This window comes from Octopus bimaculoides, unplaced genomic scaffold, assembly GCF_046866305.1.
Source record: "Octopus bimaculoides isolate indiv1 unplaced genomic scaffold, ASM4686630v1 contig68, whole genome shotgun sequence".
NCBI classification, from domain to species: domain Eukaryota; kingdom Metazoa; phylum Mollusca; class Cephalopoda; order Octopoda; family Octopodidae; genus Octopus; species Octopus bimaculoides.
The window spans coordinates 47,943-63,588 of NW_028315318.1; the positions used below are offsets into that span (position 1 = coordinate 47,943).

At 36.4% G+C, this 15,646-nt stretch overlaps 2 protein-coding genes across 3 annotated transcripts in view; one reads left to right on the forward strand and one right to left on the reverse strand.

Moving 5' to 3' along the window:
* LOC149129304 (protein mono-ADP-ribosyltransferase PARP15-like) overlaps positions 1 to 15,646 on the forward strand; it is a 110,087-nt gene that overhangs the window by 47,525 nt on the left and 46,916 nt on the right. The gene's annotated exons all lie outside the window — the stretch shown is intronic.
* Positions 172 to 1,416, reverse strand: LOC149129306 (uncharacterized). Its single transcript, XM_089346600.1, has one exon. It carries the CDS (start codon positions 1,414 to 1,416, stop codon positions 202 to 204), a length of 1,215 nt encoding a protein of 404 aa, XP_089202726.1. The 3' UTR covers positions 172 to 201.

A 15,646-nucleotide genomic window follows, 5' to 3' on the forward strand; every position in this document is an offset into this window, starting at 1 on the left:
CGACGCCAATAAACTCTGTTGTATTCCTCTCGGGAGACTCGCAGAGATAACACGAGTTGTACAATTTAATTATTACATTTATTATTCAATTACATACAAAGAACACACTCACCGAAACTTCGATGTTAATAAACAAGAGTCATGTCCGCCATATATATCAATGACATTTTACTACCACAGTCATTCAAAACAACAAGGAACTCAGACGAACCACATTGAAACACGAGACGTCAGACGAATAACAAATCTAACAGTCCCTATAACAGCATCATTGTTGATAGCATCTCGGAGATGGATGTAGCTGTCAGAGCGCAAGTTTTGTTGATGGGATCTGGTGAAACACAATCTCTCTGATTCCATTTTTGCGCACATATCAACTGCAAATTGATGAAACAGATCTCGAGACTGGTGGAGGTGATTACAGGAGTTGTTTCGTGTCATAAATCGGTATGAGTAGAAGTCCATGCAGGATAGTGGCTTGTTGAGATATTCATTACGATTTTGTGGATGTTGCTGTGGTATACCGATGTGGTAGCCATCCTCACCGTAAACAAACAGAAGTGGATACTGAAGTGTGTCGTATGATTGGTGGGTTTCTGTAATTCGTTGGAGGGTGGTGTCACGTTGCCTAAGGGCAATGTCTCTGGGATTGTGCTGTTCACTGTGAAGGAGTACAGCTATTTCATTGCATGTGGGTGCATTGTAACAGCCTGCATGTTCTGTAGATGATCTTTTCTGAGCATCTATGATAACATTGAAATTAGAAGAAGCTTCTGTTTCCAAGGCATACTTGAAGCTGTTTGTCTGGTGCAGAAGGTCTTGTAGTTGCGTTATCAATTGAAATTTAGTGCCATTGGAAAAGGAGTTTCGTCGGGTGGCTTGTTCATGTATATTGCCTACAAAGTACAGTTGAAGGAATTGAGGATCTTGATTTTCAGCAGGTTCGAGCGATCCTATCCTATGGTAAACCTGTCCCTGCACTTTGAAAGTTGGCATAAACCCACCTTCTTGAACAACAGTAGCGCCGAAAGATGTCATTTGGAATGCACAGTTGTACTTGCGGATGTTATTTAGGAAATGTTTCGACTCTGTATTTGTGCCATCGTAGAGTGACTTTAACAGCTGTGGTGGATCCTGCAGCGGGGTGGGGTTAACTTTTCCATTAGCGCAACATATAGCAGGAGTTTCTCTGGACCACTTATTGGCAATGCAGAAAGAGCAAGTGAGGGACATATCTCCAATGTTTATATCTGGGGGGCAATCATAATGAAGGTTAGGGTTGTAGCTGAAAGCCTTCAATGACCATCGTGAGCTGCATGGCGTTGAAAATCCTCGTCTATGAGCTCTTTGTTGAATGGAACTCTGCAGCATAGAATGTCTCTGTTGTAATGTATGGGAAGCTCGCACAGCAGCCATGTTGGCAGCATTCCTGAGCAGGCATGTAGCACGTTTGTTTTTCTTCTCTGCAGCTCATGCAGCAGCAATTGAGGCACAATCAGCACTTCGCCGAACTTTACGTTGGTGTTGAGTCTCTGCAGCTCGTGCAGCAGCAGTTGAGGCAGCATCAGCAGTTCGTCGAAGTGTACACTGGTGATCTGTTTGGAGTGTTCTTGAAGTGGCTGCACGTTCAGCATTTTGTGATTGTCTAATGTCAGTTTCCAATGACGATTCATTTGCCCTTCTTGCTGAGGATGTTGCAGCTTTCGCAGTTTTGCATCCAATTGAAGAAGTCTTTCTTCGGGGCATGATCTAAAATAAGCATGATGAAATGCAGTGAGATACACTGTGAAGTATGAAATATTGAATGGTTATTATGTAAGTGTAGATAATTTGCAACTGCTGCAGTAATAATGAAGTGGTATTAGAATGGTAAATGTGTCTACTAACATGACGTTAGTGTTATGACATGAAAATGGCAACAGTTGTGAAAGGCACGGTGATAGAAATGGTAATAAGAAAGGAGAAAGTGATAATGAAATGCGTTGGGAAAGTTATCGTTTGTGTGGACATGAATTTTGGATGTTGTTTGTGAATGCATGCCTCGTCTGCCGTATAGATTGGATAGGGAAAGGGTTAATGAAAGAGCAATTGGATGAATTGATTAGGTTTGTTTATTTGTGCTGGTAGTGTGGAAGCTGCCGTTGATATTGCATGTGAGTGTAGGAATGGTTATAGGTAAGTTAGTCGGTGTGCAAGTCCACATGAAGTGACAAGGAAAACAGTATCGTTAAATTTGTATGTGTGCAGTGGTACGCATTTCAGCAAAAAGTGAAAGAAGTGGGAATGTTATCGCTCCGTATGAAGTACCCTGTTAACCTATTGTTAATGAAAGAAATGGAAAAGAATAGAAAATGTCAGAAATGAAGTGAATAAATGTAAAAGATTGCTCGGTGCCCACATTAGGGAAGAAGTATGGAATTATTTGGAAAGAAATGAAAATGTGGAAAGTAGGAGTCGTGACAGGGAATAGAAAAAGGAAGGTATTATTGTAGCATAATTTGAATGTCTGTGATGGAAGACATATGAATGGGCTGGAAAAGAAAGAAAGAGAATAGTTGGGAGTTGATATGCAGGTGTAGTTTGAGACATTAACGGAATTGTTTTGTATTTGTAAGACGTCGTGCTACCACTGAACAGGTATTTGCGAGAAGCCGTTACGTGGTCGCATGCGTGTCAGTAAGGAGTGGAGAAAGTGGGATTGTTTTCGGTCGCTATCAAGTACCCTGTTCCCCTATTGTGAATAAAAGAAATTGAAAAGAGATGAAAATGTCAGAAATTGAGTGAAGCAATGCCAAAGATTGCTCGGCATCCGCATTAGGGAAGAAGCATGGAATAGACGTGAAAATGTGGAAATTAGGATTAGGGAGATGAAACTGAGAAGGAAAGGTATTATTTGTGCATAATTTGAATGTCCGTGATGGTAAACATATGAATGGGCTGGAAAAGAAATGAAGGAAATTGTTTCGAGTTGATATGCAGGTTGACTTGTAGACAGTAACCGGATTGGTTGTTATTTGTAAGACGTCTTGCTACCACTGAACAGGTATGTGCGAGAAGCCGTTACGCGGTACGAACGCGTGCTAGAAATAGCAGTGAAATATTTCATATTTCTTTAGTGAAATGAGTTTAGGAATGATTGTAGGTAAGTTATTAAGTCTGCAGGGCCGCATTATTGAAGAAGGCGGAAAGGAAGTCGGTAAAATGTAATGCATGCACTGGCACGTGTTCATTAAGGAGAAGTGTAGAAAGTGTGAGTGTTTGCGCTCGTCATCAAGTACCGTGTTCCCCTATTGTTGCGGAAGGAAATTGAAAAGAGATGAAAATGTATAAAATAGAGTGAAGCGAAGCAAAAGCTTGCTCGGAGCCCGCATTACGGAAAATTATGGAATTAATTTGAAAGAAGTGAAAAGGTAGAAATCAGGAGAATGGACACTGAATGGAAAAGGAACAGCATTATTGTATCAGAATTGGAAAGTCCATGATGGAAAACATATGAATGCGGTGGAAAAGAAAGAAAGAAAAGTGTTGGGAGTTGATATGCAGGTGTACTTGTAGACATGAAAAGATTTTGTTTGTATTTGTAAGCCGTGGTGCTAGCAGAGAACAGGTATTTACGAAAAGCCGTTACGCGGTAGCAATGCATGTTAGAAATAGCAGTGAAATGTTAAATATTGATGCAATTTAGAAACGAAAAAAGGTTACGTACCGAATTCAGCAGAATGAATGTGCTTTAGTTGGTCAAGATTGCTTTGATATAAAAATGTTGTGAAGAGAAGATGATAGCAATTGTAAGAGGAGAGGAGACAGTGATTATGAATTTTGCTCCCAATGTTATTTGCCTGGAAATGAATTCTGTCGTATATATATAAGAAAGCAGCCAGCTAGAAGGATGAAGATATCAGTGGTGCTATAGTGGCGTGGGGTCGTTTTAAGTCTCCGTACGCTAGGAAGGTTAGAGGTGAAGTGGATGATTCCATTGTATCGTCGTGACAAGTAATTTTTATTTGGGATCTTTGGCCATCAAAATACTTGAATATTGCCTGCACTTGTTATTGGAGCTGGCAGGATTATTAATGCACCTCCAAGTGCTTCATTTCCTAGAAATAGCAGCCAAATCTTCTTTAAATCAAACTCTAGTTTAGGGTTAGGGTTCGGGTAACCCTAAAACTAACCCTAACTCTAGAATCCGAACTCTAAAATTGTTACACACACAGATACGCACAGCGTAATTTATTATATAAACAATGTATGCGTATAAATTACGATTAAACCGGATGAAATATGTCACAGGGAATAACATTTTTATGACCGGCAGCAGTAACTGTATTCAGCTGAATAGACGTCAGTGATTGGTTGAAATTACAGAAATATGACAACTTTAACATGAAATAACTTGCTATGTACAAAATTTTGTTAAGAAGGTTAAGAGAAAAAGTTGTTTTATATGACACATTCTACCAGTGTCCCAAGTTTCAAAGTGTTTCGTTAAGAAAACAAATGTTGCCCGTCAAACCCCAAAGATCCCCCTTTGTTTACGAACAGTCTAGTTAATCGGAAATGTCAGAACTAACGGGGATTAATACGATATACACCGTTACAGCGCTAACTGTTTTCAATTGAATAGACATCAGTGATTAGTTGAAATTATCGAAATAAGACAATTTTTAACGTGAATTAACTTCGAATACAAAATTTTTTATCTGTTCTATACCTCAAAATATACAAGTATATGAAGTTTGAAAGTGTTTCAGTACCAAAAACACTACATGAAAAATGTTGCCCATCAAACCCCAAAGATCCACAAAGGGGAAAAAGTCATCAAAATACTTGAATATTGCCTGCACTTGTTATTGGAGCTGGCAGAATTATTAATGCACCTCCAAGTGCTTCATTTCCTAGAAATAGCAGCCAAATCTTCTTTAAATCAAACTCTAGTTTAGGGTTAGGGTTCTGGTAACCCTAACACTAACCCTAACTCTAGAATCCGAACTCTAAAATTGTTACACACACAGATACGCACAGCGTAATTTATTATATAAACAATGTATGCGTATAAATTACGATTAAACCGGATGAAATATGTCACAAGGAATAACATTTTTATGACCGGCAGCAGTAACTGTATTCAGCTGAATAGACGTCAGTGATTGGTTGAAATTACAGAAATACGACAACTTTAACATGAAATAACTTGCGATGTACAAAATTTTGTTAAGAAGGTTAAGAGAAAAAGTTGTTTTATATGACACATTCTATCAGTGTCCCAAGTTTCAAAGTGTTTCGTTAAGAAAACAAATGTTGCGCGTCAAACCCCAAAGATCCTTTTATTTGCATGTCGTGGTACTTATGAGATGTAAGGTGACAATGTTTTTGAGATTCCGGTTCGAATGACATGAGTGTTTTTCACTTTTGACTCGTAATACTTAAATAGTGGAGGAGATATGATGTTGCTGTGGCCTCGAACTATGCAAGAAGTTAAAATATTTTTGGGGGTTAAAACACAACTGGAGCCCTAAGTAAGGTATGTGTAAAATTTGAATGAAATTGGTTGTGTAGTTCTTGAGTTTTAGGGATTCACACAGACACACACGTACACACACAGACTGACAGACACACATTCTCATTTTTATATATATATAGATACACAATATATATGTATATATACATATAAATATGTTCATATACATATATTTATGTATATATGCACATATATATATATACACACATATGTATATGTATATTTATGTATATATACATATATATATATATGTATATATACACATATATGTTAAAATTGTAGAAGAGAAGATGTTAAAATTTGAAAGAGTTTTTTAATACATGCATGCGGTTGCTTCAAACAGTGATATTAACATGTAAATTCGTGAAAGAATAATTAAATTAATTTGATTAAATTAAATTAAATAAATATCACTGTTCTCCTCAGTACAAAAAGTATAAACGAAAAAAATATTATTACAGCGGACTTGAAGAAGGAAATAGCAGAGAACAAACTAAGTTATACTAATATACTCTCATGCAGAACTACACCTTACAAAAAATAAATAAATAAATGAATGTATGACAGGAATATATTCTAAAAGGGACCCAAAGTCTATAAAAAGAAAGGACAAAGAATATAAAATGAAAGAACTAAAAGCAAAAGAAAAAACAGGAAGACATTTTTTGTTTTCTTTATATTTTCTATTCATTATTCTCTATTTTTTCTTTCTTCTTCCTTTCTCCTTTTCTTCCTCCTTCTTCTACCATCCCTAAAATCTGTCTCAAAACAATACAGTAAGTAGCAAACAAGCTTTTAACCTTTTTCTTCTTTTTTTTTACACTCCTTAAAAAGACCAATTCAATACAATGGCCCTTCTCTCTCTCTTTTACCACATCCATCTCTCTATCTGTCTAACTATCAGTCTATCTATCTATCTATCTATCTATTTGCTTATACATCTTCCATTGTCTCCAAAGCCTCACCTCCAAAAAACAAAAAGACAAAACAATATTCTGTTATAAACAAAACCCCACAAAACACCTGTTTTTATATAAATAAGCTAGATCTCTGTATTTTCACATTTATATTTGACAAGTAAAATAAATGAAAGAAGTTATTCCAAAATTCTGACGACTTTTTTTTCAATATTTACTTCTGTACATCACACCTAACACTCTACATACACACACACACACACACACACACACACACACACACACCACATATATGTTCATATGATGATATCTCCACAATATGTTGATGAGAAAAACATGTAATCGCTACCAATAGGGACGTAGGGATACTAAGTAAAAATATTATAAATAAGTACATAACTACAATAGTTGATAAGTTGAAGTTAAATTTATGGTCGAGTACAGACCAAGTCATCGGATGGTTTAATTCTATTGAGGACAAGAAAAATACTAAATTCATTCAATTTGATATAGCTAATTTTTTATGCATCCATTAACCTGATCATATTGAATAAGGCACTATGGTTTTTTTCATAATAAGGCAGGGCTTACTAGAGAAGAAATTAAAGTGATATTAGCAGCTAGGAAGTCCTTCATTAGTTTTAATGATAAGGTATGGATACGTAAGGATACACCGGATGCTTTCGATGTCCCCATGGGTAGTTCTGACTCAGCACAAATAGCTGATATGGTGGGTTCTTTTATTCTTTATGAATTGAATGATTAATTTCCTATGATTAGGGGGGGGGGTCTATATAGGGATGATTGCCTTCTATATATTAGGAATAGCTCCAGCCAACAATTACAGAGAATTAAAGGTAGATTGGCTAGATTTTTTCGTAGAATGGGGATGAATATCATTTATGAAGACGATATTTCTGTAGCAAATTTCTTGGATGTGACATTAGATATTAAAAATGAGACATAGACCATATCATAAACCTTCAACTAACCTAAAATATCTAAGTAAGTGGAGTAACCATCCTAGAAAAATTATCGATAATTTAGTTAGAAATATTTCATTAAGATTCTCTAGATTATCTGCTAATGATAAGATTTTTGATAATGAAGCTCAATTCTATAATTCAGCATTAAATAGGGCAGGATACAAAGAGGTTTACTATGTTGAACCTGATAGTAACAACATTAAGACAGATAAGAATAATAGGTATAAGAATAAACTAAGAGGAAATAAGGAAAATAAACCCAGAGATATTCATAAACGTAACATAGGTAATTTAAGATTTTTTAAAGAATTATACTAGTGACTGTGATAACACTAAAGATGGTAATATAGGATTCATAGTCCCCTTTCGTAGAAATGTTAAATCTAATTTGATTGCACAGTTTAGAGAGGTGATAAGCAGATATTTCCCAAAGAATTCACACTATGGTAAAATTATTAACACACATAGCATTAGATTTGGTTTCTCAAACACTATGAACTTAGCCCAAATAATTGCAGCTCATAATTTTAAAATACTTAAATCAAAAGGAATTGGGGAGGATAGCAATGTGAACCCTGATATAAATAATAATAATAATAATAATAACAATAATAGTAATAATAATCGGAATATGATTACAGTAACAGAGGTTAACCACAGAAGATTGAAGTTTGAAGGCCCTAATACGAGAGTTAGAAATGTAGTTTATCAATGTAAGGTAAGGACTCAGACAGATGTTAGCCGATACCTGGGGTGTTCTTCGGGACAAATCTGTAAAAGATTATCTAATCATTATAGTACCTTTAGAGATAGAAGTAAAATAGCAAGTAATAGTCTTAGTAAATTCATTTGGGAACTGAAAGAACAAAAAAAGCAATATTCGTTAGAATGGTCAATCATTGGGAGATCTTTCCCGTATGACAAAGGTAAAAGATATTCCTCGCTGTGTAATCTAGAATTATATTTTATATTATTCTCTAAGGATAAGTTGATAAATAAACTAACACATAATACTCTCAGATGTACTCATTATCCGAAACACGTTTCTCTGGTTTAAATGAGTTATAAATTTCAGTATGATCGGGTATTATAGTATAATATTAGGTATTAAGGCAGGCCATATCAATGTATAATTTACCAATAGCAATTGTAATTGTATTTGTGATTATTTGCTAAAGTTTCTAGAGATAATATAATATAGATTTCCATTGTAATATGTGATTGTTTATAATTAATTAATATTATGAGGGATTTTCTCCCTTTGACGGACCTTTATTTAAGGAGAAATTTGAATATGAACCAGACTTAGAGACAATGTTTTTGGTGTTTACTTTTTGCTATTTACCTTTTACCCTGAAGTTGTGTAAGGTAATTTATCTATTTAACTTGAATTTGACAGTTAAATATAGCCTTATACAGAAATGTTGACATAGGAATAAATTTCAATGATAATGGATATTAGCATCAAAACTCTCATTTAAATTTTTGTTATATATATACATATATATATATACACACACATATTTGCAGCTGCAGTAACGCTTATATTTACAATGTTTACTTTACTCTCACCCCCAGTAGAGGCCAGAGTTTTAACTTGTTTGAATGTCAGTAGTTTGAAAGTGAGAGCAACTGTTATGATATTTCTGTTATCAAACAATCACTGAAACCTTCTTTTCAGGTGCTGAATATCCTTCCCATGTTCCTTCCCACATCCCTTTCCCAGTTTTCAAAGTTGGCACCCTCAGTGTAGGCACACTGAAAGGTAGATCTAACGAGATTGTAGAGATGCTTGAAAGGAGGCATGTTGATGTATGTTGCATCTAAGAAGTTAGGTGGAGAGGAGCTTCAGCCAGGTTCCTCACAGGCAAGACACTTAGGGATAAAATCTTCTGGGAAGGTGACAGTGATGGAGTAGGTTTTGGGGACATATTTCTTGCTGAGAAAAGGGTAGATAAGGTCATAGAGTTTGTCAGAGTGTGCAATAGAATGCTTAAGCTCAGGCTAGTCTTGCAGAATAGTATAGCTACAATTATTTCTGCCTACACTCCACAAGTGGGCCTACCAAATGAGCAGAAGGACCGCTTTTATGATGTCCTTCTACAGGCTACCTCAAAGGCAAGTGACAACGACCTGGCTGGAGATTTTAATGGGCATCTTGGAGAATAATCTGGTATTTTCCATGGTGTTCATGGGGGCCATGGAATTGGTTCCCAAAATGAAGAGGGAACTAGGCTTATGGAGTTCAGGCAAGCTATTAATCTGCAACACCAGCTTCAGGAAGCCAGCCAATCACCTGATAACCTATCAATCAGGTGACTCTACTAGTCAGATTGATTTCATTCTCACCAGACAGTGGGATGCATGGTTGCTCTTAAATACAAAGACCCTCCCTGGTGAAGAATATGCCCCCCCCCCCCCAGCATAGATTAGTTATTAGTGACTTTAGACTTGAGGCCAGAAGGATGCAAAAAAGCAGACCAATCTGGAAAAGAAGGACTTGGAAGCTTAAGAACCCTTCACATGGTCAGATATTTAGGGACATCGTCACTGAGAAATCTGATGAGAGGGAGGAGGAGCTACAGTCCTGTGACATAGAAGGCAGCTGGGAATTCCTGCGGGATAACTTGCTGAACACCATGGACCAAATGTGTGACTGGTACAAGTCCCTTCCAGACCTAAGGTAATGTGGTGATGGAACAATACTGTATACAGGGCCATTAGAGCAAAGAAACAGTCCTAGAAGAGTGGGGGTAGCAGGGAAGTGTAACAGATAGCCAGAAGGGAAGCTAGGAGACAGGTATATCTGGTCAAGGGAGAAGCAGAAAAGAAGTTTTCCTATGTCTAGTGTAGAACTGAAGTATTTTGGATTGCATGACAGTGTGTGAGAGATAAATCATAATGTTACAGGAGAGAAATGGGTCTGCATGAATGATGGTACACTTGTTTTAATGATTCTGCAAAGAAAGAAGCTTGGAGATGCCATTATGAAAAGCTGCTGAACGTGGAGAATGAATGGGAAGAGGAAAGTCTGTCAAAGGGTGACCCAATTGAGGGACCATCTACTCAAATCAACAGTACCCTGGCAAATAAATCAAGGATATGAAAACGGAATGCCCCTGGCCTGTCAAGAATCACCACTGAGATGCTTAAAATACCTAGCGGTGTAGATTATAGTTTAGTCACCCATATTGTAAATCAGGTGGTTCACGAAGGAGTCATACCCAATGACTGGTGTAGTAACACCATAGTATTACTGCTACAAGGGTAAAGGATCAGGTGATGAAAGTTGCGGAGAGGGTCATTAGGAGAGAGTTAGTCAAAATGAGATGCAGTTTGGTTTTGTGCCCGATAGAAGCACCACTGATGCTGTATTTCTGATAAGACAGCTGCAGGAGAAATATCTAGCCAAAGATAAACCTCTGTACTCGGCTTTTGATGACTTGGAGAAAGGCTTTGACAGGGTCCCTCGATCCCTCATCTAGTGTTCAATGCGGAAACTAAGGATAGATGAGTGGTTGTTAAGAGCTGTACAAGCCTTGTACAGGGATGCTACCAGTAAAATGAAGGTGAGCAATGAGTACTGCAAAGAATTCATGTAGGGGTTCACGAAGGTTTAGCCCCCTCTTCTGCATCATAGTCCACCAGGCAATAACAGAGGAATCCAAGACAGGATGCCCCTGGAAACTTGTCTATGCTGATGAATTTGCTCTTATAGCTGAATCACTACAAGAACTACAGGAAGAGCTTTATGTATGGAAGCAAGGTCTGGAATTGAAGGGCTTAGAGTTAACCTGGCGAAAACCAGAGTTTTAGTAAGTAGGAAGACAGGCAAATCACAGATCTATTCAGGTAGATGGCCCTGCTTGATCTGTAGAAAAGGGTGTTGCTAGAAACTTCATAAGATGTACCCAGTGCAAGCTATGGACATGTAAGAGGTACTGCAGTATCAGGGGAAGGTTGACAGGGAAATTATCTTTTGTATTTGGAAGATGCACAGGTACAATAAATAGTGAAAATGTACAGGAAATAGATTCCATCAACTGTTAGTGAGGCAAGCTAGATGTAGTAGATAGCTTTTGTTGTCTGGGTGACCAGGTTAGCAGTGGAGGTGAATGCTTCAAGTGTGTAGCTGTGAGAATAAGATTAGGCTGGGCAAAGTTCAGAGAGCTCCTAACCCTTCTGGCAACTAAGGGCACCTCTCAGAGTGAAAGACAAATTGTTTGATGCCTGTGGGCAAACAGCTCTGCTGCCTGGCTGTGAAACATGGGCTGTGACAGCCAAGGACATGTGTAGCCTTGGGGAAAATGAAGCCAGTATGATGCACTGGATGTGCAATGTCAGTGTTCATGTTCAACAGAGAGAAATGTTAGGCATTAAAGGCATCAGATGTGGTGTGCAAGAGAGACGACTGTACTGGTATGGTCATGTGATGAGTATGGAAGAGGACAGCTGTGTAAAGCAGTGCCAGTCTCTAATAGTGGAAGAAACCCGTGGTAGAGATTGACCCAGGAAGACATGAGACGAAGTGGTGAAGCATGAGCTTGAAAGTTTCAGCCTCACAGAGGCAATGACTAGTGACTGGGACCTTTAGCAATATGCTGTGCTTGAGAAGACTCATTAAGCCAAGTGAAATCATTGACATGGTCGATGCTTGTATCACGTAACAGGCACATAAAGTGCTCCTTTCAAGCATTGGGCCTCACGGAGGCAAAATGGCTGAGGTAGGGGTAGACTCAGGAAGACATGGGACGAGGTGGTGAAGCATGATCTTTGAACTTTGAGGCAATGACCAGTGACCAAGAACTTAAGCAATGTGCTGTGCATGAGAGGACCCATCAAGCCAAGTGCACCTGAATTGGTGGCATGTAAAGAGCATCCTTTGAACATTGGGTCTCATAGAGGCAAAGTGGCTGACTTCCTCTTGCGCATTGGGCCTGATGGAGGGAAAGTGGCTGAGTTCCCTTTGAGCCTTGGGTCTGACGGAGGCACACTGACTGGGTTCCTTTCGAGTGTTGGGCTTTGCAGAGACGTTGAACAAAGCTTTTGGTATTATGTCGTGCCTGAGAAGACCCATCAGGCCAAATCGCAGTCATGGCAGATACCAGTGTCACCCAAATCATCACTCATGCCAGTGGCACAGAAATGCACCCTGGTGTCATACAAATAGCAATCATGCTGGTGGCACATAAAAGCACCCATTACACTCTCGGAGTGGCTGGTGTTAGGAAGAGCATCCAGCCATAGAAAACCATGTCAAATCAGACTGGAGCCTGGTGCAGCCTTCCAGTGTGCCAGCCCAGTCAAACCGTCCAACCCATGCCAGCATGGACAACGGACGTTAAATGATGATGATGATATATATGCATATATATGTATACACACACACACACACACACACACACACACACGCATACATACTTATATATATATACATACAGGTACATACAGTTACATATATATTGTATATGTATGTGTATATTTAATAAAAAAAATTGTTATTAAATATAATCTTTGGAATAATACATTTAATTATAAAATTTTATAAATACACATATGCAGAAGTTAAAACATATTCACGTCTGTCATTAAGAAGTTTCTGTCTTTCATGTTAAAATTTCATATATTTCATCCACTCATAAGTCACATCTATTATCAGCAATTTTGTAAAATCTAGAATGACTAATTATTTGCAATTTCATGCTATACTGTTTCATACTATCCCTTAACCTCTGAATAAACTTACTTAAACTGGTACTGTTCGACCCAATCCTATTCCTAAAAGTGTTCTCATGGTTTGCAATTCGATTTTTAATAAAATCTTCAGTTTTTTTCTTTCAGATTCAATCTTACATCTGTATACGAGGTTATTTTGCATACGAAAATTATTGAAATAACATTTATCCTTAAATCTACAATACCAAGTTCTAGTAACCTAATTATCATTAACAAAATTATTGTTTCTATTATAATAAAAAAAATTTTTGTTATTAATTGAAGAGATGATTCGAAACAAATTTTTAGATACTGAAAAACCAATTCTGATCTCTTTATTATTAACTAGCAGAAATACCCGGCTTTGCCCGGGTTAAAGAGAATAATGAAATCTAAAAACGCCGTCTAGACTACGCAACCCTCAACTGTTAGTAGCTATGATACCATATTTCTACATTAATAACTCTCCAATCCATGCCAGCCTGGAACATAGACATTAAGTGGAATGCCAGTCTCTCATCTAGGAGGGCCTTGAAATCAATGTTACCAACTGGGGACTATGTGTGTCGTAGTGACAATAAAAAGACCCAAAGGAGGTCTGCAACGAAATAATTTTACTCAACACTTTGCAAGTGAATCAGTGGAGGCAAAGATGCGTCTCATTTACTTGACAATTTATGCACCACATTGCAGAAATCACAATGAAAGTATATCTGAAAGGGTAGTCTTACACTGTTGTACCGTTGAATTACAAATAATGCTCATCTGTTATGTTAGGGTTAAAATTTCATCAACATCAAAAATATATGAATTTTCATGGGAGTTATGGCCGTTATACATAGAATATAATTTCCAAATTTCATAAAGATCCGTTCAGTACTTTTGACGTATTTTTGGATAAGAAAACAAATGACTAAAGTGTGTGTTTGTGTACATGTGTTTGTGTGTGATGGGTGTATATATGTATAGATATCTGTATGCATGTATATATATGTATATATGTGTACATATTACATGTACATCTATATATATATATACATCTACACATGTGTATACATATACATGTATGCATATAGATCTATATCTATATATATATATATCTATGCATATACGTGTACATATACATCTCTTTCTCTCTCTTTCTCTCTTTCTCTCTCTCTCTGAAAGTATCTGTCATTACAGTATCGAAATGTGATTGTTTCAGTTAGTGGAATAACGTGTACATATACATCTATATGTATACACATACATCTCTCTTTCTCTCTTTCTCTCTCTCTCTGAAAGTATCTGTCATTACAGTATCGAAATGTGATTGTTTCAGTTAGTAGAATAGTTTCATTTTTAAAGTGAAAGTATTTGACATGAGTGTTTTTGTTTCACTTTTGACACGTAATACTTAAATAGTGGAGGAGATATTATGTTGCTGTGGGCTCGAACTCTGCAAGAAGTTAAAATTTTTTTGACTAAAACACAACTGGAACCCTAAGTAAGGCATCTGTAAAATTTGAATGAAATTGGTTGTGTAGTTCTCGAGTTTTAGGGATTCACACAGACAGACAGACAGACAGACAGACACACATTCTCATTTTTATATATATAGATTATATTATCATACTTACTTTCTTTATTAAAATGCTTAAATATAGGTCTATAAAAAAGTTTAACTTAATTAGATTTTATTTGTTTTGCATAAGGAATAATAAACCAAATATTGTTATTATTTATAGAATTAACAGTATTAAGTGTATCAAAACTTGCATATGAGGTGTACTTTTTAGTCTTAAATTCAAGCCTATTTTCACACACAATATTATAATTACTACACTTTTTCTTATCCACACTATTACTATTATTATTAATGTTATTCTTATTATGAATAACATCATTATTATGATCATAATACAGGTTTAGTGTATCTATATTATCGGTATTGATTTTAGAGCATATATTTACACTATATTTCATTCTGCTGTTACTTAGGTTATCTTTAGATTCTGTAACTGTTAATTTATTAATTACCTCATCGACCTTATTAATATTTACATTTTTGTGAGATTTACTAATTTTAATTTTATTACTCAATTCTCTACAATTAGATCCACAAATTCCATTGTCAGCCAATTGATCATTATTAAACTAATATTTTTTATAGTCTTAATTTTTCCTACTTTTTTAAGGGCAAGATTATAATATTCTGCATTATTGTTTAAGATTTCTTCCTTAGACGATAAATATGTAACACACGTTGAAATATTCTTAACTAAAGTTCATGTAATTGCTTTAGGATGATTACTATTAAAGTTAATATATTTTAATTTATTGGTAGCCAATATGGGCTATATTGGCCTGTAAAATAATTAACAGAATCATGTTCATTTTCTATAGGAATGGATAAACCAGATCTTTTAGAAAAACTAAGCAATTTTTTGTTATACAAATCCAATTTCCTATTTGATAGACTATTAATGAAAAACAACACATCATCTCTATAGTGTCTACCTTTAATATCT

Bases quoted from the DNA above. Each gene is read 5' to 3' on its own strand.
- LOC149129306 (XM_089346600.1), bottom strand. From the start codon at position 1,416: ATGGCTGCTGTGCGAGCTTCCCATACATTACAACAGAGACATTCTATG.